This window comes from Oncorhynchus keta, chromosome 1 (genome assembly GCF_023373465.1).
Source record: "Oncorhynchus keta strain PuntledgeMale-10-30-2019 chromosome 1, Oket_V2, whole genome shotgun sequence".
Lineage (NCBI taxonomy): Eukaryota > Metazoa > Chordata > Actinopteri > Salmoniformes > Salmonidae > Oncorhynchus > Oncorhynchus keta.
In genome coordinates, this window is record NC_068421.1 from 43,292,127 (window position 1) to 43,314,859 (window position 22,733).

The 22,733-nt window shown below is 45.1% G+C and overlaps 1 protein-coding gene across 1 annotated transcript in view; it reads right to left on the reverse strand.

The window, feature by feature from the left end:
• Positions 1-1,569: 1,569 nt before the first annotated feature.
• Positions 1,570-22,733, reverse strand: part of LOC118385872 (serine/threonine-protein kinase D2-like) — a 55,238-nt gene continuing 34,074 nt past the window's right edge. Inside the window, exons 2-18 of the mRNA XM_052525563.1 lie at positions 21,601-21,739; positions 20,237-20,368; positions 18,256-18,557; positions 17,773-17,956; positions 17,570-17,641; positions 16,218-16,380; positions 16,024-16,135; positions 14,489-14,566; positions 13,674-13,995; positions 13,237-13,289; positions 13,018-13,090; positions 12,823-12,929; positions 10,641-10,802; positions 4,934-5,032; positions 3,845-4,112; positions 3,609-3,694; positions 1,570-3,395 (exon numbers count right to left, since the gene is read on the reverse strand). Coding sequence (XP_052381523.1) covers positions 3,183-3,395; positions 3,609-3,694; positions 3,845-4,112; positions 4,934-5,032; positions 10,641-10,802; positions 12,823-12,929; positions 13,018-13,090; positions 13,237-13,289; positions 13,674-13,995; positions 14,489-14,566; positions 16,024-16,135; positions 16,218-16,380; positions 17,570-17,641; positions 17,773-17,956; positions 18,256-18,557; positions 20,237-20,368; positions 21,601-21,739 — 2,565 coding nt within the window. The 3' untranslated portion in view covers positions 1,570-3,182. The remainder of the gene's footprint in view (positions 3,396-3,608; positions 3,695-3,844; positions 4,113-4,933; positions 5,033-10,640; positions 10,803-12,822; positions 12,930-13,017; positions 13,091-13,236; positions 13,290-13,673; positions 13,996-14,488; positions 14,567-16,023; positions 16,136-16,217; positions 16,381-17,569; positions 17,642-17,772; positions 17,957-18,255; positions 18,558-20,236; positions 20,369-21,600; positions 21,740-22,733) is intronic.

Below are 22,733 nucleotides of genomic sequence, written 5' to 3' on the forward strand. Positions count from 1 at the left end.
AGGTAGATTGGTTCCTACCGCATGCTCAAATGTACCAGAAACGTAGCCGTGCACATCAACAACCGTTTTGATAGAATAGCACATGAAAGAGTTGCGCCCAACTAGAACATGTATGCAGCCGCAGCAGGCCTACCAACATGCACAGATCAAGCTCGACAGGATGGGCACCAGGATGTGCGTGTGATGACTTCCAACTGATGACCTTGTTTGGCATTGTAGCGAGACGAAAACCGTACTAGTCGAATATGTATACTCGTAGGCCTATTGTCTGTTGCCATGGCAGCTAAAAGTCTAGGCATTGTCCTATCATTGAAATACCCCCTTTCCATAACTTGACTGCTTTGTGGATCACATCACATAATTTAAAACAATCGAGTATGGGTTTCAGACCCGGGTTAAAATACTATTTAGTGTATTTCAATTACTTTCAAAGACATTTGGATATATTTAAATATTTTTTTATTATTGAAAAGACAGCTAGTTGAATGTTGGAATGTATCTGGAAAAACCCTTGAAAAGTTTTTGAAAATACTTAAATACACTCACTCAAATATATCCCATGCATTTAACCCTGGTTTCTAAAGATAGCATTTGAAATAAGTACTTTGAAATAGTAGGCTATTTATAGAACATTTTCAAAATATACTTCAAATACTTCCAATAGAAGTAGTTGATTTGGGCCACATTATTTGAAAATACTCAAAAGACACAGAAAATAAGTATTTAAATAACAAATACACATGTATTTGAAACCAGGTTTGATGGGTTTGTTGCTGCCACCAATAGTTTCAGAGTATGATGTCTTTTTTTTTACCTGCTGGGTGAGACGGCCACTTATCCTCCAACCATGCTCCCCTCTTGACCTTTCCAAGACAGTAAGCGTAACAATTGTCCCTCTGGCAGACCCAGCAGTCTAGTGAAGAGCTCTCACCATTCAGCATGGTCCTGTGGCTCAGTTGGTAGAGCATTGCAATTTCAAGAGCTGTGGGTTCAATTCCCCCTGGGGCCACCTATACGAGAATGTATGCATGTGCGACTAAGTCACTTTGGATAAAAGCGCCTGCTAAATTACATATGAAAAATCGTAATTAACAAGTGGTCCTTTCTTTCAGAGCTGGCCACAAGGCTCTCATAATATGCTTGTGTAGAATAATGCAAAACGCTGGCTTTGTGTCCTGACAAGTGGCACAGGTGTCAAACTCATTTCATGGAGGGACGAGTCTCCGCAGTTTTCTCTCCGCCGTTGTCCACTATGGAACAACTAAGGTCCCTGATTAGCTGGGAACTCGTCTTATCTGGTTGTTTAGGTCTTAATTGGACACAAATTGTAAGAAAAGAACAAAAATCCGCAGACACTCGGCCCTCCGTGGAATGAGTTTGTCCCCCCCCCCATGTCCATCTGAAGCCCCAGTTCTCTCCCATCTGTCCATGTGTAGCATGTCATTTACACTCGTTACCTAGGAGAGCTGATTTACAGGCTGTGAAAAGGCCTTGGCAGCAGGCCACCCATGATGATGTATTAAATAGGCAGACATTTGGCCTGTCAATCAAAAAGGGGAGCAAGCATCGTGCGAGGAAAACATCATCCATACACGCTGATTATTTATTGGACGCTCGCTACATATTTACCACACTCAATTTGTCATTCAATCCACATAGTGTATATGCTCCAGTGTGATGGAAATTCTGAGCAGGTAACGTTTTAAGAGCGGTATGCATAATCACCGTCATTATTCCCTCCTATGCTTCGCCCCAGCCTTCCACATTTCCCCCCCTAATCTTCCGTCTCAATGTTCAAGAGGCAACACGCCAGATAAAATGACACAGATGAACAATTGTACGTCATGGTTTGTATCGGTGTCACATATAAATGCTGGGACCTTCCATGGGTTTACATTCTCCACCGGGCATATGTTGACTACACTACATAAAGATATGGTTACACATGTACACAATATTCCTTCATGACAATGCTTTTCCTCTAGACAAAATCGACCTCACGTGGACATCCAACGAGTTGACATGCTAGGTTCATAGTCAGCCATCGATATCGGAGCCCTCCTCCCACACTTTAACGTTGACGCCAGAGATGGGCAGTCGGTCGTCTTTCTACATTAACTAGAAGAGCAATAGCACCCCCCCGTCATTGTAACCGTGCATGTCTACGGGTCTAGGACACCCTCGAATCACCAGGACTCGTGAATTTGCACTTCCGATGATAAGCGAGTCTTCACTAATAAAGTCGTCATCGATAATGACGCTGGGCCAACTAGGAAAGTATCAGTGGTTTAAAAAAAAAGGTGCAATCCTCGATTGCTACATCCACTTCCGGCTTTGTTTTCTTCTGTCGTCGTTTGAAACGGCAGATTTCCTCGGAGACCATGACAGACCACGAGCGCTGGTCTGCTGCCTACTGTTAGAAGCCCTTTATCTACCACTTACAGGCACTAAATGACTCCTTTGTCCCCATTAAACTCTTCGAGGTCTGCAGCAAACCGTTCTGACAGTACAGGCAGGGCGCTTCCAGTCATCGCGTTCAATGACAATAAAACAGTTCATAAGGATTTGTTTATGGGTGGATGTAAGTCCCACGTAAGTGGATTGATCCGAGTCCTTCAAGTTTTTTTGTCTGTCTCTATCCCCGTCTCTCGTCACAATACGCAGGGGATCCCTGTGCTTCCCCAGACTTCGGAGATAGAAAGATGCAAGTTGTGCCTCTGCCAGGAGCTTAGATTGCATTTTGAGTGTTTCACCCAAACTGACCTCTGCCTTACTGCAGCTTAGACTGAATGAGCACACTGCAAGCAACAATATTCTACACATCCCCTGACCACTGGGTACAGTACAGCATGGCCTTGTGGGATACAGAAGAGCAAATATCTTACACTCAAAGAGTTCAAGGGTGGAAGAGCTAAGCTAGACCGATGAGAGAGGGGTCAAGGATGGGGTCTGGAGACTGGACAGGCTAGGGCCGGAGTGGGACACCATTAGTAGACGGTTAGGAGCGGCATCATCTCAATAGAAGGCGCTTTTCTAACAGCTAAACCTCCCAGCCTCCCCCTCCCCACTCTCCAGACCTCCATCCATCCATCCCCTCTCTCTCTCTCTCTCTCTCTCTCTACTCGCTTCCCTGGGTCAGTCCGAGTCCCTTGGGTCCGCGTGGGTCCTGGCTCTCCAGGTTCTCAGAGTATGCTGACCCTCTCGGTGAGCCCTTGCATGTCTGCGTCCTCATCGTCAGAGCCGAGCGCAGGCAGAGGGGGCACCAGGTGGGCCGGGTAGGGGAGCGTGTGTTCGCGGGCAAACATCTGCCAGCGACAGTCGTCGCTCTCGTGGGTGATGTAGCGCTCGCCCAGCTTGGTCTCCAGCTCCCTCAGATCCAACCACGTCTGGTAGTCCTGGAGAGGGCGGGAGGGATTGAGGGAGGTTCGGGATGGAGGGAGAGAGGGATGGTTGATGGGAGGATAGGGAGGAGGGGAAGAAGAGAAGAGCATGGAAGGAGGAAAGAGGATGGAGAGAAACATGAGAAATAAGTAAGTTAGGTGGCCTCGTGTCTCCACTGTAGGTAATGGACCTTTGTATCGCCACCATGCTTCTGTTGACTTGTGTACCTGTAGATAGGAGTGACTGAGAGACTTGTCCACGCTGTAGCGTTTCCTCATCTTCACCTGGAGCAGGTTGTTGATCAGGTCAGTGGCTGAAGAGAAACACAGACACACAGTTGAGAACAGTGTGTGAACGCCATAACGACCTGCATATTTAGATAGACTTACCCATGTTTGCGTAAGACAGTTGCATTTGTCATGCATGAGCACAAGTGTGTCTTGTGTGTGTGTGTGTGTCTTACCATCAGGTGAGATCTGTTTCCAGGGGTTGGGTGGGTACATGAAGGCAGCGTTGTGGATCTGGTCGTTGATGTCCTCGTCCTCGTTGAAGGGGAAGGTGCCACTGAGGCTGACGTACATGATGACTCCTACAGACCACATGTCCAGGGAGCGGTTGTAGCCCTGGTTGAGGAGCACCTCTGGGGCCAAGTAGGCCGGGGTGCCCACCACCGAACGCCTGAACGACTTCTCACCAATGATACGGGCAAAGCCAAAGTCACACAGCTTCACCTGGATACACGCGCACAGACGGAGACAGCGAGACAGACAGAGAGAGAGAAAGTGAGAAAGACAGAGAGAGAAAGTGAGAAAGACAGAGTGAGAGAGAGAGAAAGAGAGAGTGAGTGATCAAAACCTTAGAAAGATCCTTGACAAAGTACAGGCTCAGTGAGCACAGCCTTGCCATTGAGAAGGGAAGACACAGGAAAACCTGGCTCCCCTGTAGAGGAAAGGCTGTGCAACCACAGCAGAACCTGAGACAGAGCTGCATTTCCTGACAAAATGTCTAAAATATAAAACAATTGGAGTGTCATTTCCCCAAATTTGAAACCCTTATTCAAGCAAGGTTTTAAAGACCTCTCTGATGAGAGTAGGCTACCCGTCCTGTTGGGGGAGGACGCAGAGAGCTGTGGGTTGGCAGTGCACTACATTGCTGCCTGCCATAAGATGAGGGACAGTGTCTGACAGACCAATCCCCCTGCACATGTCCTCTACTGTATGCTTAGTATTGTTGAATGTATGGTTATTTTGACCCTTGGTTATTGCTGTTACTGTTGTCCTGTTGACAATTTTGATTCTTATTATTTCCATATTATAAATATCCAAAGTAAGCTTTGGCAATGTGTATATTGTTAGGTCATGCCAATAAAGCAAATCAGACAGACAGACAGACAGACAGACAGACAGACGTGTGTGAATTGCTGCTTTGGAGTGGAATAAAGTCGGGGTGAATTTGTATAATATGAATGAAGGTGCATTACATTGAGTTAAGGGTTGTCTACATTAGCTTGGATGTGTAGAGTCGTGGTGTGTGTGATGACAGGTGTCTGTACCTGGGGGAAGGGCTCGGCAGAGGCCAGCAGGACATTCTCAGGTTTCAGATCACAGTGGACGATGTTCTTAAAGTGCAGGTGCCTCAGGGCTGCCAGAATCTATACACACATACACACACACAGGATATGGTTTAGACTCTCTGGGCTGTAAACAGGAAACCAAAACGCACACAGAGAGTGAGAATATACCCCTAAGGAAAACATCCGCTTCAGGAAGGACGTATGTGTTACGTAGTGAGTGATCTGTGGAGTGAATAACTACAGAACACGACCGGGAACCAACAAAACTCTGAAGTAAATTTGACACTTCGATGGTTTAACTGCAGGTTTATTTTCATGATGTGAGAAAATATGAGAAACACACACAGCGGTTGAGAAACTATACAACTGTAGGAAACGCACACAAACACACCTAGATAAGTTTATTAAAATGTGGCGTAAAAAAAATTAACTATGAAAAACAGTATCAAACCCATGCAGATAAAAAAAAAAGTATATTTGAAATGCATTTCAAATTTGCATCTTTACTAAAATGCATATAAATGCCTGACAATATTCCAGAAATTCAGGGCCCTGACATCTAGTCTACGGGGTAGCTAGAGTGGTTACTAATTTGGCTTTTTAAATCACTCTTTACATATTGATCAGTAGTTAGTTTCCATCCAACTGGCGACAGATTTTCATGCGAAATATTCTAAACTCTGCATTTTCCTACCAGAGATTTGGTTCCAATAAATATACTATTTAAAGGCTGTCTGTGATGACATAGTGCACATACAAATATATTTTGGGTTTAAATTCCCGTGTGTCAAATAAAAAATGTAAGTAAAAAAAAATTAAAAAAGAAGGACAATGGTTTTCTCACAAAAATGCTGCGTTATATAGCGAGTGTGTCCACTCTGGTATTGGCACGTGCTCTCTAGCCAACAGCGTTATCTCTGGCCAACAGCGTTATCTCTAGCCAACAGCACTATCTGCAGAGTACATTGAGAACAGCAAACATTAGGAACACCTTCCTAAGCTCGAGCTGCCAAAGTGAGTTGCCAAATCAAGTAGATCTTATGCGGGCAATGGGCGCAGCCATCTTTGACTTGACTGATTTGCGTCTTAAAATGAATGGCATTCGGGGATTAGGGAGTTTTCGCTTGTCAAACATAAACAAACATGGCTGCCATCATAAAACAAATTAGCCGACACGCATCTCTTTTCTAAATAATGTTGCATTTCTCCCTTGTGCTCACCAGAGATGTGGTACATTGTAAACATGTCTAGCTGTTAGGTCACTAACTTATGTTTAGTTCTTTTGTCAGTGCAACCTGTTATATAGACTGGATTATGGAAGGAGTTTGGCTGTGGATGTATTCTGTGTGATGCTATTAAGTTCGCATTTAATTTTTCACAATAAAAGGTGAAATTGAGGAAGAGCGTTGTGAAGACCTTTATTTCCCATCAGTACAAAACATTGTTTAGATGCTTTTCAGACAACAATGCTGTTTAGAAGCGTTTGTTGGCATCATACATTCTGTTGCTACTGTTCCAATCACATATTGGCGATGGTACGCTGCAGGGACAAATATGTGATTATATGCATCAAAAGGGTTGAGCCTGAAAAAAACCCAGCAGCGTTGCAATTCTTGACACGAACCGGTGTGCCTGGGACCTACTACCATACCCCGTTCAAAGGCACTTAAATATTTTGTCTTGTACATTCACCCTCCGAATGGCACACATACACAGTCCATGTCTCAATTGTGTCAAGGCTTAAAAATCCTTCTTTAACCTGTCTCCTCCCCTTCATCTACACTGATTGAAGTGGATTTAACAAGTGACATCAATAAGGGATCACAGCTTTCACCTGGATTCACCTGGTCAGTCTATGGTCATGGAAATAGCAAGTGTTCTTAATGTTTTGTATACGCAGTGTTTAGCCTACATGAGATTATTATGGACCAAAAAGCATGATATTTCATTTTTCAAACGGCTGCCAAGCATCGATTGTCTTGTCACCAGAATAAGACAATGTCACTTTTTGGGTGATCCGAACTAAATTCACATAGAAATGTGAGATCTGTCATTCTCATTGAAAGCAAGTCTAAGATGCACATTAAACATCTCCAATCCAAATTAAATCTAGAATCGGCTTCCTATATCGCAAACAAAGCATCCTTCACACATGCTGCCAAAAATACCCTCGTAAAACTGACCATCCTACCGATCTTCGACTTCGGCGATGTAATTTTCAAATAGCAATTTCTGCATAGTGCACCTTGAACATGTGCTCTTTATGACACAATGTAAAAAAACAGTTTTCCCATCTCAAGAGGTAGAAAAAAAATGCCTACAGTAAGTATTTATTTTATTAATCAACTAAATAATAGATCTTGGGCACTTTTTTTTTTTTCTTAAGTTTTTGTTTTGTTTTTATCGATTCAAACCAAATCTATACATCGTACAACTAGTGGCGACCCGTCATTCAGCGCATGTGGGGCAGAGCCACCTGTTTAGCAAAAAAGCTAACAAAAAAACAAACGTATATAGCTTCAAGAAAAAGTATGTGAACCCTTTGGAATTACCTGGATTTCTGCATAAATTGGTCATCCAATTTGATCTGATCTTCATCTAAGTTCCAACAATAGACAAACATAGTGTGCTTAAACTAATAACACACAAATTGTTGTATTTTTCTTGTCTATATTGAATACATCATTTAAATATTCACAGTGTAGGTTGGGAAAAGTATGTGAACCCCTAGGCTAATGACTTCTCCAAAAGCTAATTGGAGTCAAGAGTCAGCTAACCTGGAGTCCAATCAAGGAGACGAGGTTGGTTAGAGCTGCCTTGCCCTATAAAAAAAACATCACAAAATTTGAGTTTGCTATTCACAAGAATCATTGCCTGATGTGAACCATGCCTCGAACAACATAGATCTCAGAAGACCTAAGATTAAGAATTGTTGACTTGCATAAAGCTGGAAGGGTTACAAAAGTATCTCTAAAAGCCTTGATGTTCATCAGTCCATGGTAAGACAAATTGTCTATAAATGGAGAAAGTTCAGCACTGTTGCTACTCTCCCTAGGAGTGGCCGTCCTGCAAAGATGACTGCAAGAGCACAGCGCAGAATGCTCAATGAGGTTAAGAAGAATCCTAGTGTCAGCTAAAGACTTACATAAATCTCCGGAACATGCTAACATCTCTGTTGACGTGTCTACAATACGTAAAACACTAAACAAGAATGGTGTTCATCGGAGGACACCACGGATGAAACAACTGCTGTCCAAAAAAAACATTGCTCCACGGCTGATGTTTGCAAAAGAGCACCTGGATGTTCCACAGCGCTACTGGCAAAATATTCTGTGGACAGATGAAACTACAGTTGAGCTGTTTGGAAGGAACATACAACACTACGTGTGGAGGAAGAAAGGCACAGCACATCAACATCAAAACCTCATTCTAACTGTAAAGTATGGTGGAAGGAGCATCATGGTTTGGGGCTGCCTCAGGGCCTGGACAGATTGTTATCATTAACGGAAAAATGAATTCCCAAGTTTATCAAGACATTTTTCAGGAGAATGTCAGGCTATCTGTCCACCAATTGAAGCTCAACAGAAGTTGGGTGATGCAACAGGACAACGACCCAAAACACAGAAGTAAATCAACAACAGAATGGCTTCAACAGAAGAAAATATGCCATTACTTGTTAGATGCTACAGCACTGTCGGAGCTAGAAGCACAAGCACTTCGCTATACCCGCAATATCATCTGCTAATGACTTGTATGTGACCAATAAAATTTGATTTGAAATTACTCCAGACCATTGTGCAGGTCTGATCCGCAACTACAGAAAACGTTTGGTTGAGGTGATTGCTGCCAAAGGAGGGTCAACCAGTTATTAAATCCAAGGTTTCACATACTTTTCCCAGCCTGCACTGTGAATGTTTACATGGTGTGTTCAATAAAGACATGAACAATTATAATTGTTTGTGTGTTATTAGTTTAAGCAGACTGTGTTTGTCTATTGGTGTGACTTAGATCAGATAACATTTTATGACCAATTTATGCAGAAATCCAGGTAATTCTAACATACTTTTTCTTCCTACTGTGTGTATATACACACACGACCGTTCAAAAGTTTGGGGTCACTTAGAAATGTCCTTGTTTTTGAAAGAAACACTTTTTTTGGTCCATTAAAATAACATCAAATTAATCAGAAATAGATAGATTGTTAATGTTGTAAATTACTTTTGTAGCTGGAAACGGTAGATTGTTTGTGGAATATCTACATAGGCGTAGAGGCCCATTATCAGCAACCATCACTCCTGTGTTCCAATGGCATGTTGTGTTAGCTAATCCACGTTTATAATTGTAAGAGGCTAACTGATCATTAGAAAACCCTTTTGCAATTATGTTAGCACAGCTGAAAACTGTTGTGCTGATTAAAGACGCAATGAAACTGGCCTTCTTTAGACTAGTTGAGTATCTGGAGCATCAGCATTTGTGGGTTCGATTACAGGCTCAAAATGGCCAGAAACAAAGTACTTTCTTCTGAAACTCATCAGTCTATTCTTGTTCTGAGAAATGAAGGGTATTCCATGCAAGAAATTGCCAAGAAACTGAAGACCCGGTACAACGCTGTGTACTACTACTCCCTTCACAGAACAGAGCAAACTGTCCCTAACCAGAATAGAAAGAGGAGTGGGAGGCCCCGGTGCACAACTGAGCAAGAGGACGAGTACATTAGAGTGTCTAGTTTGAGAAACAGACGACTCACAAGTTCTCAACTGGCAGCTTCATTAAATAGTACCCGCAAAACACCAGTCTCAACGTCAGCAGTGAAGAGGCGACTCCGGGATGCTGGCCTTCTAGGCAGAGTTGAAAAGAAAATATGCCATATCTCAGACTGGCCAATAAAAAGAAAATATTAAGATGAGCAAAAGAACACAGACGCTGGACACAGACACAATAAGTGGTTTGGAAGGAATTAATGGCTAACTGCAAGTGTTTTGCTTCCCCTGCCTGCTATTCGGTGGAGAGGGTGTGTGGTCCAAGTCTGGGTTTAAGGATTTAAAACATCTGTCTGAAAGTATATTTTTTTCCAAGCTTAAAAGGATAAACATTCACACGCAACAGAAAAGGTTGAATACATTGGCCATGCTGTCAACCCAGCATGACGACTGCCGCGTTCAAAACAACTGGAAACTCGGAACTGGGAAATCTCAGACTTCAGTGCGTTCAACCCGGGGGGGGAAACCAGTTTGGAAAATACATTATGAACGGTCATCCAACGCGGAATTCCAAGTCGGGAACTCTTGCCTCTTTCTAGAGCGCCGACCTGAAGATCATTGGTTAACTTCTCGCTTGTTAGCTCGGTAGCTAACGTTAAATCTTCCTAGAAGTCACAGAGGGTACACAGAGGGACATGTCCAAATGCTGAATTTTATTCATTTTGAAATGTAGATTTATTGAATTCTCCATGTTAAAGGGCACTTCATTTCATATAACAGAAGATTAAAAAATGAAATATTGGTGAATTATTGCTACTTAACTTAAAGGGATACAAAAAGCACTCATTTCGTGGAACATTACAATTGGACAAATATATTACTTGTCTAATTTTACATATTTCACATGTATCCTAAAACATTTATAAAAAAATATATATTTTAAAGTCCCCCCGTATGGGAGTAGACACACACACACAAACACTCACCTGTGTGATGAGGAACTTGGTGAGCCTCTCTGGGAGCCGTCCTTTCTCACTGGACAGGATCATCTCCAACATGTCTCCATGAAGCTTCTCCATCACCACAAACACCTTCTCTGGAGTCTCAAACATACACTCCAGGTTCACTATGCCCAGGTGACGTAGACTCTGGGAGATGGAGAGAGGGAAAGCATTGGGGGGGGACGGGGGGGCACGAGACAGTGTGTGAGTGAGCGTGAGTGTGAGAGAGAGAAAAGAAGAGAGAAAGAGGGCAGAAGAAGAGTTGGGAAATGGCACCCAGGGAGGGAAAGAAACAGGGAGAGGTACAGTGGAGGGGATGGAAGATTGAGAGAGAATTAGACTGAGTATCAGTTAGAGTATAGTGCGATGGCATTGTTTATTTGTCACTTGACCTTTATCTAACTACACCCCATAGAGATGATAATTCTGCTGCAAAACCTGCCAATGTAATTGAACGCAGTTGGCATGACAACCCTATGATTTAAAAAAAATGGACCCTCGTGGCCTGTACAAAGGTAAGATCTTAATTGGATAATTTTTTTGTTGCTGAGAATTTTCCTGCACAGCATGTGTATTCAAGGTTTAAAAAGGCTTCTCAAGTTTGTAATTTCCACTTTAAAACTTGATTTGTCCTCACGAAAAATGCCTCAAACCCTGAATTATAATCCACATAATAATTCACATTGTCTGTTGCTGCAGGATTATTTTCCTGCTGTAGCAAACTGGCTCAAATTAAGATCCTACATCTGTAGGTGGGAGCCTAACAGTTTGCGTCCCAAATGACACATTATTACCTACATATTGCACTACTTTTGACCAGGGTAGTACAATATGTAGGGAATACGGTGCCATTTGGGACACCTTCTTTGTGTGGCAGCAGTAAGCCACCAGCCATACATACACTACATATACAAAAGCATGTGAACACCCCTTCAAATTTGTGGACTCGGCTATTTCAGCCACACCCGTTGCTGACAGGTGTATAAAATGGAGCACACCGCCATGCAATCTCCATAGACAAACAGTAGCAGTAGAATGGCTCGTATAGAAAGGCTCAGTGACTTTCAACGTGGCCCCGTCAAAGGATGCCACCTTTCCAACAAGTCAGTTCTTCAAATATTCCCGGGCAACTGTAAGTGCTGTTATTGTGAAGTGGAAACATCTAGGAGCAACAACAACTCAGCCGCGAAGTGGTAGGCCACACAAGCTCACAGAAAGGAATCGCCGAGAGCTGAAGTGCGTAGCACGTACAAATCGTCCATCCTCGGTTGCAACACTCACTATCAAGTTCCAAACTGCCTCTGGAAGCAACGTCAGCACAAGAACTGTTCGTCGGGAGCTTTATGAAATGGGTTTCCATGGCTGAGCAGCCGCACACAAGTCTAAGATCCCCATGTGCAATGCCAAGCGTTGTCTGGAGTGGTGTAAAGCTCGCCGACATTGGAGCAGTGGAAACGCGGACTCTGGATTGATGAATTAAGCTTCACCATCTGGCCGTCCGACGGACGAATCTGGGTTTGGTCAATGCCAGGAGAACGCTACCTGTTCAAATGCATAGTGCCAACTGTATAGTTTGGTGGAGGAGGAATAATGGTCTGGGGTTGTTTTTCAAGATTCGTGCTATGCCTCTTAGTTCTAGTGAGGAGAAATCTTAATGCTACAGCATACAATGACATTCTAGACGATTCTGTGCTTCCAACTTTGTGCCAACAGTTTGGGTAAGGCCCTTGCCTCTTTCAGCATAACAATGCCCCCCGTACACAAAGTGAGGTCCATACAAAAATGGTTTGACGAAATCGGTGTGGAAGAACTTGACTGACCTGAACCCCATCGGACAACTTTGGGATGAATTGGAACGCTGACTGTGAGACAGGCCAAATCTCCCAACATCAGTGCCCGACATTACTAATGCTCTTGTGGCTGAATGGAAGCAAGTCCCTGCAGCAATGTTCCAACATCTAGTGGAAAGCCTTCCCAGAAGTGGAGGCTGTTATTGCATCAAAAGGGGGGGACCAACTCCATATTAATGCCCATGATTTTGGAATGAGAAGTTCGACGACCACGTGTCCACATACTTTTGGCCATGTAGTGTGGCTGATGAACTAGACTAGTAGTGTACTGGTAGACCTGTTGAAAATGTGTATCTGTGTCTCCCCCTGGTGGTCACCTGCAGTATGGCCACCTCGTTCCTCAGCTGGCTCTCCTGCTTGGTGGGGAAGCGCAGCTTGTCAATCACCTTCACCGCCACATCACGCCCCGACTTCCTGTGCTTCCCTGATGGTGGGGGGGTGGAAGAGAGGATATTACAGGAGTCTGATTAACTGACTCAATACAGCGATGGTAGAAGACTGGAGACACTGACCCCCATACACCACTCCAAACTGGCCAGAACCAAGGATTTCATCTGCAAATATCTGGTACACCATGCCAATGTCCTGGAGGAGAAATTGACGAAGGCAACATAAACATCACCGTTATCGTACATTTCATTATCATCATCACCACAAAGTCCTTGGTAATGATTGTGAATGTGTACAATGTACGGTCGTGTATTACGACAGTGTGTCAAGAGACGACTCACCACGTTCTCCTGGATCACACTGTTGGACACGGAGATGCTGACTGAAGCCTGTCCTGAGGATCAAAGTTAAAAATAAATAAAAAAGCTAACCATCCACAATAACATATACAGGACTCCCATCTGACCTTACGTGGGGTCACTACAGAGATAGAGTGTTTGTGTGTGTGGTAGGAGCTCTGAAAACAAGCTTCTGTTCCTCGACCTTTGGACTGCATACCACTCGTAAGCCTTTCACTGTAACCTCTCCCACAACACCAGCCCCCCTTGCCCCAGATCACAAACAGCAGGACTGTAAATCCAGACTAAGAGCTAAACTGATATCAGATCCAGACCCCGTGATTCTGTTCTTCCGATGGCCAATTTGGCTGGAACGTTAGGAACTAAGAAACTTGGGAATTAAAGTTTAGCTAAAAACGTGATGTTGTATTGTATCTTACTGTGAGGAGTGTGTCCCTCTATCGGTGGTGCATCCTGGAAGATGACTGGCATGAGGGCCTGGCGAATGGCGCCCTCCCACGCCTTGGCCACCTCCCGCCCCACGCCGCTATTGGGAACCACGTTGCTGGGGGAGGGGGGCGTGGGGGGGAAGGCCTGGGTGGCGGTGGGGGGCAGGGCGGGGACGTGGACGTTGGGGTCCTCCCCTACAAAGTAGCGCATGGCTCCCATGACGAGCTCGAAGCAGTGGGGGCTGGTGCCCGGAGGAACCAGGGTGAAGTCCCCTGAGGGGCGCACCTCCAGAATCTCAGACAGAGGGATCTCCTACAGGATATGGGAATGTACGCAATCAAGTGAACACAAACGCGATCAAGACATTTCTGTTTTGATTCTAGAATTTTTCTTTCACTTTGAAATTGTGGAGTAGGTTGTGTAGATATATAGGGGGAAAAATCCAATTGAATCCCTTTTTAGATTCAATTTTAATGTGAAAACTCTTCAAAGGGGTGTGTCGACTTTCACTAGGGAATGTATCAAATCAAATTGCATGTCACAACAGGTGTAAACCTTACCGTGAAATGCTTACTAAATAATAATAATAACAACAATAATAAATGTCATAAACATGCATCTACATCTGTATCGCTTGCTCTTTGGGGTTTTAAGTTGGGTATCTACTGTATATAAGCACTTTGTGACCACTACTGGTGTAAAAAAGGGCTCTATAAAATAAAGTTGATTGAGACCCGACTCATATAGTACCTGTGAAGTTTATTGGGTTGCTAATCTAGTTGTGCGGAGCTGGAGAATACAATACCTTATAGTACTTGTTGGTGGTGTTGTTCTGGAACAAGATGATGCACTTGCAGTCCAGACGCCAGTAGTGCCGCTTTCTCTGCGGGGGGGGGGGGGAGGAGTAGGAGGGGACAGGAGGTAAAAGGGTTCAAAGGGGTCAACCAAGGTTCATAGAGGGGTCAAAAGGTGAAGCTGTGGTCCAGGAAGGAGTGGTCAAGGAGAGGGAGGGACAAGTTGAGAGGTGGAGGAGAGGAAAAAGCAAAAGGGAGTGGGTAGGAAGAGAGAAGGAGAAGAGAGACCACAGCAGTGTCAGAAAAGCCAGGACAGGTTAGCTTTGAGAAGGCGGAAAGTGTCCCAGGTCTGAGTTCAGGTAAACAGAAACACTTTCTAAGAGGAAGGAGAGAGAGAAGAAGGAAAAAAAAGAGGCTGTGGATGTGAATTCAACACACGTCTCTCGAGTGCTTTAGTGCGGCAGGGAGCAGGTATTCACCATCTATCACACTCAGCCGGAGACACACAAACACACAGATGAAAAGGAAGAGCATTAACGGCGACGGAGGTAGAGGTTATAGAGGTAAGATAAACTCCAACGGGAAAACACTGAGAAGAAGAGATGGAGGGTAGGAGAGGCAGAGGGAACGATGAGCAGAGGGGGGTCAGCGTCATGGGGAACAAACACGGAGAAGAAGAGATGGAGGGTAGGAGAGGCAGAGGGAACGATGAGCAGAGGGGGGTCAGCGTCATGGAGAACAAACACGGAGAAGAAGAGATGGAGGGTAGGAGAGGCAGAGGGAACGATGAGCAGAGGGGGGTCAGCGTCATGGAGAACAAACACGGAGAAGAAGAGATGGAGGGTAGGAGAGGCAGAGGGAACGATGAGCAGAGGGGGGTTAGCGTCATGGAGAACAAACACGGAGAAGAAAACGTCTCGGAAGGTTCCAGAAAAGAAGTAGAACGTAAGAGAGGTAACTACTTTAAAAGGATACCTAAAATCAACCATTTCTAAGGCCTTCATATACTGTGTGTTCTATTACCTTGACATCTATGACCCACGTACTAATTATTAGTTCAGTCTTTTTACAGTCCCTAATCTAAAGTGAGTGCTATTTATACTTTATAAATATGTTGTTTTGCTATAAATGGGGTGACCAGTGTAATCTCTCACAAATAAAGATGGGCATGCCATTGGTTAGCCGACTCAACGCCGCGATTTACGGTGGAGTTGAGCGGCGACTAGTGTAAATCGTGGAGTTGAGTTTAAATCGGCTAGCCATTGGTAGACATCCCAGCAGTACCTGGTAAAAGAACAAGTGACGCTTAAGGAAATGTGAGAATAACTAGCTAACTAACGTTTACAAACCTGGGAGCAACGATTCATAAACAGCGAACACACGACTTATAAATGCCTTAGAAAAAAATGTTAATTAGGAGGCCTTAAAACAGAGTGGAATACGTTTTAGAAACAAAGTAGAAATAGAAAAAAAAGACTGAATCCGGTGTGGTAGAGAAAAATGTTTCGCATTGTCGGCCAGTACATCAGCCGGTCAATAGTATTACCAGTGTGTCCTTGTTGCTGTAGTGCACCATCCAGCCCTCTTTGATGGATGTGCTAGAGCGACGGGTGGTCTGCCTCATGGACTGAACCACCCTCATTAACGGGATGTTAGCGCTGAGGAACAAGCGGGACAGGGTTAGGTGGTCGGAGGGTCTGATGCGTGTGTGTATGTGTGTGTTATTGTGCGTGAGCGTACCTCTGGTCCCCGCCGACCCCATCCTGGCTACTCTCGGGGGAGAAAGAGCCAGGGATGCTGCAGGACTCGTCTGAATCGTCCGTCAGAGAAGACTTGTCTGAGTCGGCATACTCACTGCTGTAGTCCATAGGCACCTCGTGGTCCACACTGGGACTCAACATGTCTGGAGGAGAGAGGAGGACAGAGCCAGCCACACATGACATGACTACAAAGAGATGTAGAAAAATAGACAGAGAAAATTGCATAACACCCCCTTCCATTACAAAGCCCATTATACCAGTATGTGAGTAGGGCAGTACTTACAACTTCTGTTGTCTGAGAGAAAAAAAGGTGAGAAGTACTATATAATATTAGGACTCTACATGTACTAATATTGCATATAATATTGGCAGGTATGGATGTGGGTACGAAGACCCACAAGCCACTGCGGCCCCTCATGACAAATTAGTTTTTTTTGTGGCCCCCATCAAAGTTACTCATCTCTGCAGTAGACAATGTAAAAACATTCATTTTTTTGCGTGCGCCGCCCTATGGGACTCCCAATCACAGCCGGAAGTGATACAGCCTGGATTCGAACCAGGGTCTGTAGTGACGCCTCTTGCACTGAGATGCAGTGCCTTAGACCGCAGCGCCACTAAAGTGTGGCTGAACAAATCACGGCCACACTTCTAACAAGTATCTCCCGTCTGGATTACTGCAACTCGCTGTTGGCTGGGCTCCCTGCCTGTGCCATTAAACCCCTACAACTCATCCAGAACGCCGCAGCCCGTCTGGTGTTCAACCTTCCCAAGTTCTCTCACGTCACCCCGCTCCTCCGCTCTCTCCACTGGCTTCCAGTTGAAGCTCGCATCCGCTACAAGACCATGGTGCTTGCCTACGGAGCTGTGAGGGGAACGGCACCTCAGTACCTCCAGGCTCTGATCAGGCCCTACACCCAAACAAGGGCACTGCGTTCATCCACCTCTGGCCTGCTCGCCTCCCTACCACTGAGGAAGTACAGTTCCCGCTAAGCCCAGTCAAAACTGTTCGCTGCTCTGGCCCCCCAATGGTGGAACAAACTCCCCCACGACGCCAGGACAGCGGAGTCAATCACCACCTTCCGGAGACACCTGAAACCCCACCTCTTTAAGGAATACCTAGGATAGGATAAAGTAATCCTTCTCACCCCCCCCCCCCTTAAAAGATTTAGATGCACTATTGTAAAGTGGCTGTTCCACTGGATGTCATAAGGTGAATGCACCAATTTGTAAGTCGCTCTGGATAAGAGCGTCTGCTAAATGACTTAAATGTAAATGTAAATGTAACAACATGACACAACATGATACAACAAAGATGCGTTTGGTCTTCTTTACCTCCTATGGTCTCCCCCAGACAGTCGTTGGGAACCTTGTACGCACAGCGCTTGTGGCAGTTGAACTTGCAGTCTACGACACGACACGGACAATCAACGTCATTGTTAGACAATTTATCTTCTTCCAATATGCACTCCAAATAAGTTATCCCCCTCTTGATAAACCCCAGGGGCCCCCACACTAACCTTTGACTCCATACTAACCTTTGCATTGCAGCCCTTGTCGGAAGAGGCCCCGGAGCAGCCTCTTGCAGTACTGGCACACGGTGGGGCGCGTGTAGGAGTGCACGGCGAACGTGTGCGGCACCTTCACTTTGCTCATCAGGATCTTGTCCAGGTGCACCGGCCGGCCCGTGTAGAACCGCCGCGCCTCGCTGGGGGTCCGCGGCTGGGGACGGGAGGAGACGGAGGAACTCAAATGATAACGCTCTACCCGTGGTATTTCCACGCATGTAAATCAGTGTCGGCTATCCAGAACTAATCACACAGAGCCAAGGTTAGAGCTCAATCCCATTTCAACTCAGTCGATTCAGGGGAAGTAAACTGACCCCACTCCAATTCTTCCGAAAAGCAACAAGCCAATTTACTTCCTGAATTGATTGAATTGAAATGGAAGTGACCTCAACGCTGCACAGAGCAGTGTCCTAACAATGACAGACACTAAGTGGAGTTGAGTGGATGAAGTACCATCGGAGTGTTGGCGCGGGCCATGGGTCTAGTGATGGAGGGGCTGGTGGACAGGCCCAGGGATGCTGACGCGGTACAGGTGGAGTTCGGGAGCGTCTGGGTGGTGTGAGAGCGGATCAGGCTGGCATCCTCCATGCAGGAGCTGACTGAGCTGGAGCCCACGCTGCTCAGAGACTCGCTGGTGGACAGACGCAGCGACTGGCTACTGTTCAGAGACGTGGTGGACAGGCGCCGCTTGCGAGCGCCGCTGCAGTTGTTGGGGATGCTGAAGGCACAGCGCTTGTGGTAGTTCAATCCACAGCCTGCAGGGGGTGGTGGTGGGTGGGGGGCAGAGATAAAGCAGAGGAGAGAATTTTGGTATTTTATTAGGATCATATAAATGTTGCTATTTTATTAGGATCAGTACATACACACAAACTATCTAGAACAAATAGGGGAGAGGCGTTGCTTCATCTGTTTTTAAAACCAGGTTTGCTGTTTATTTGAGCAATATGAGATGGAACAAAGTTCCATGCAATAACGGCTCTATATAATACTGTACGCTTTGTTGAATTTGTTCTGGATTTGAGGACTGTGAAAAGACCCCCGGTGGCATGTCTGGTGGGGTAAGTGTGTGTGTCAGAGCTGTGTGTTTGGGATTTTCAACACATGTTTCTTATAAAAAGAAGAAGTGATGCAGTCAGTCTCTCCTCAACTCTTAACCAAGAGAGACTGGCATGCATAGTATTTCTATAAGCCCTCTGATTACATTGAAGAGCAAGACATGCCGCTCTGTTCTGGGACAGCTGCAGCTTAACTAGGTCTTTCCATGGAGCACTCGACCACATGACTGGACAATAATCAAGATAAGACAAAACTAGAGCCTGCAGAACTTGCTTTTTAGAGTGTGGTGTCAAAAAATCAGAGCAACTCTTTTATTACGACAGATCTCTCCCCATCTTTGCAACCATTGAATCTATATGTTTTGACCATGACAGTTTACAATCTAAGGTAACGCAAAGTAAGTTAGTCTCCTCAAATGATTCAACAGCCACACCATTCATTGCCCGTTTCAGCTGAGGTCTAGAACTTAGGGAATTATTTGTACCAAAATGCAATGCTCTTAGTTTTAGAAATGTGAAAGTTTATTACTGGCCACCCATTCCAAAACAGACTGCAACTCTTTGTTAAGGGTTTCAGTGACTTCATTAGCTGTGGTTGTTGATGCGTATATGCTTGACTCATGAGCATACACGGAAACACATGCTTTGTTTAATACCAGTGTCAGGTCATTGGTAAAAAAAAAATAGAAAAGAGGGCCTAGAGAGCTGCCCTGCAGTACACCACACTTCACGTTTGATATTAGAGAAGCTTCCATTAAAGAGTTGAGTTCTATTAGATAGACAGCTCTGAATCCACGATATGGAAGAGGTTGAAAAGCCATAACATACGTATTTTGAACAACAGGTTATGGTCAATAATATTGAGGTTGCACTGAAATCTAACAGTACAGCGCCCATAATCTTCTTATTTTCAATTTATTTAAACAAATCATCAGTAATGTGTGTCAGCGCAGCCCATGTTCAGTACCCTTCTCTATAAGCACGCTGAAAGTCTTGTTCATTCGTTTACAGAGAAATAGCATTGTATTTGGACAAACACAATTTTTTACAAGAGTTTGCTAAGAGCTGGCAGCAAGAGAAGAGAGAGAGAGACAGGGAGAGAGTGGCAGAAAGATAGATAGGCAGAGAGAGAAAGGAAGGAGAGGAGGTGGGAAGTTGAGGGGAAATTACTTTGCTGATGGATACTTTGAGGAAAATGCACTTACTATCACTGAGATATGTGGCTGTCCCACCTAGCTATCATAAGACGAATGTACTAACTGTAAGTCGCTCTGGATAAGAGCGTCTGCTAAATGACTAAAATGTCACCATGCACTTCTTTAGACAAAACGTTTATCGGGCAGGCAGAACAGCGCTCCCCCTCTTTCTCTCTCTCATACCATCACATTTGAGGCCCTGCCTGACCAGTCCAAACAGCATCTCTCCACAGTGGTCGCAGAAGGCCGGGGCACGGTACGAGTGGACGTTCAGGGCATGAGGCCGAATCTGGAAGTCCTCGAAGGTGGCCGCAGCTGCAGACAGACAACACAACAGAGGAACAACAGTAGTCAGTCTGGGTTTCAACCTGTCAATCACTTGATGATACGTTTGTGAATATGCTCTAAGCTCCAGCATTTTGGAGTTGAGGTCAAATGTTTCATATGAGGCAATAGTACAGAACGTCATTTTTTACTTTAGTGTATTTTCATACACATTTGTTTTTCTGGTTAGAAATGAGAGTGCTGTTGTATCTAGTCTTTCAATTTGCATAAGTCACCAGCATTTGGACAAACCCACTTATAGTGTAGTCAAAACTTTCAAAAGTAAAAAGCTTTTTTGGTCCAATAATCCCTGCACACAATGACTACACGAAGCCTGTGACTCTATAAACGTATAGGACGGATTTGCTGTTTGTTTTGGTTGTGCCTCGGATCGTGCTTGGCCCAAAATCCAAAACTCTGGAACACAGAGACTAATTTAAAAAAATGTCAGCTTCACCGTCCAAATGCATATGGTGTTGAGTGCACGGCGTTATGCACGTTTCCTCTGTCTCTACTTCGTGTTCATTAAAATAAGGGACGCGAGGGAAAGGAACAGAGGCGGTTAAGGAGGAATAAGACGAGTACGGGCGGAGGATGAGAGGATGGGTAAGGGGAAGACGAGTACGGGCGGAGGATGAGAGGATGGGTAAGGGGAAGACGAGTACGGGCGGAGGATGAGAGGATGGGTAAGGGGAAGACGAGTACGGGCGGAGGATGAGAGGATGGGTAAGGGGAAGAAGACGAGTACGGGCGGAGGATGAGAGGGGTAAGGGGATGGGCGGAGGATGAGAGGATGGGTAAGGGGAAGACGAGTACGGGCGGAGGATGAGAGGATGGGTAAGGGGAAGACGAGTACGGGCGGAGGATGAGAGGATGGGTAAGGGGAAGACGAGTACGGGCGGAGGATGAGAGGATGGGTAAGGGGAAGACGAGTACGGGCGGAGGATGAGAGGATGGGTAAGGGGAAGACGAGTACGGGCGGAGGATGAGAGGATGGGTAAGGGGAAGACGAGTACGGGCGGAGGATGAGAGGATGGGTAAGGGGAAGACGAGTACGGGCGGAGGATGAAAGGATGGGTAAGGGGAAGACGAGTACGGGCGGAGGATGAGAGGATGGGCAAGGGGAAGACGAGTACGGGCGGAGGATGAAAGGATGGGTAAGGGGGAGAAGAGGGACGGGTGGATGAAAAGAGAGCAGAACTGGATGAGAGATTGCTACCCACCAGAGAGCACCACCTCCACCAGGTCTCCCTCCTGGATGTCCTGGGGAGCCTTGACCAGCTGCAGGATGTTGTTGGTGCCTGTGTCATGCTTAAATAGCAGGATCTTGTCATAGATGCCATAGAAGCCACACTCTGGGAACTACAACAGAGAGAGAGACAGAGACAGAGAGAGAGCGAGACAGAGACACACAGAGCGACAGAGAGAGAGAGAAATGGTGACAGAGAGAGAGAGAGCGAGAGACAGAAGGTTAATACCTCATTCATAGATTTTTTATAATTTCATCATCTCTAAAATCAATGTAATCTCAGACACAGTGCTGTACCGTCATAATGCATGCGAGAGGGAGAAGAGACATGTAACGTGTAGCCTACGGAAATGTTATATGGTGTCCCACCAAAGTTGGTGAGATTTGAAAAGAATTCTGACAACACAGAGGCAAGTGACAGGCTGCAGGTGTGCCCCCAGTGGACAACTCTGCTCACTTAGTGAAGCGTTACGGAAGGATAGCACAAGGAGAAGTGGGGGCACGTGCACACAAGCACACACACGCATTAATAGGCATATGCACGCAGGCACGCACGCACACCTGAGTTCTGGGAAAGGGGGATAATTAACCGTTTCCTGTTGTGTGTGTGGCTCTCTCTCTCTCACACACACACGCTCACTCTTCTGAGAAAACCATGGGGGTCACATGGCAAACATACACACACACACACACACACACACACACACACACACACACACACACACACACTATAGTGGGCTCCAAAATTATTGACACCCTTGATAAAGATAAGCAATGATGACTATATTAAATAAATAATGCTCAACAAAATGGGAAAGTATATTATTTTAATTGCTTAGAGAAATATATTTTGTTCAGCAAGTAACTTTTTTTTTCTCAAAAAAGGTAGGGGTAATAATGACTGACACCCCTAAAGATTCTTATAAAAGTAGTCAAAAGTTTATTATTAGGTCTCATGTTCCTAGCACACAATGTGACCCTACGAACTTCCTGGATGCATTTGCAGTTTGTTTTGGTTGTGTTTTCAGATTATTTTGTGCCCAATATAAATGAATCGTGTCATTTTGGAGTCCCTTTCATTGTGAATGAGAATAGAGTATGTTTCGG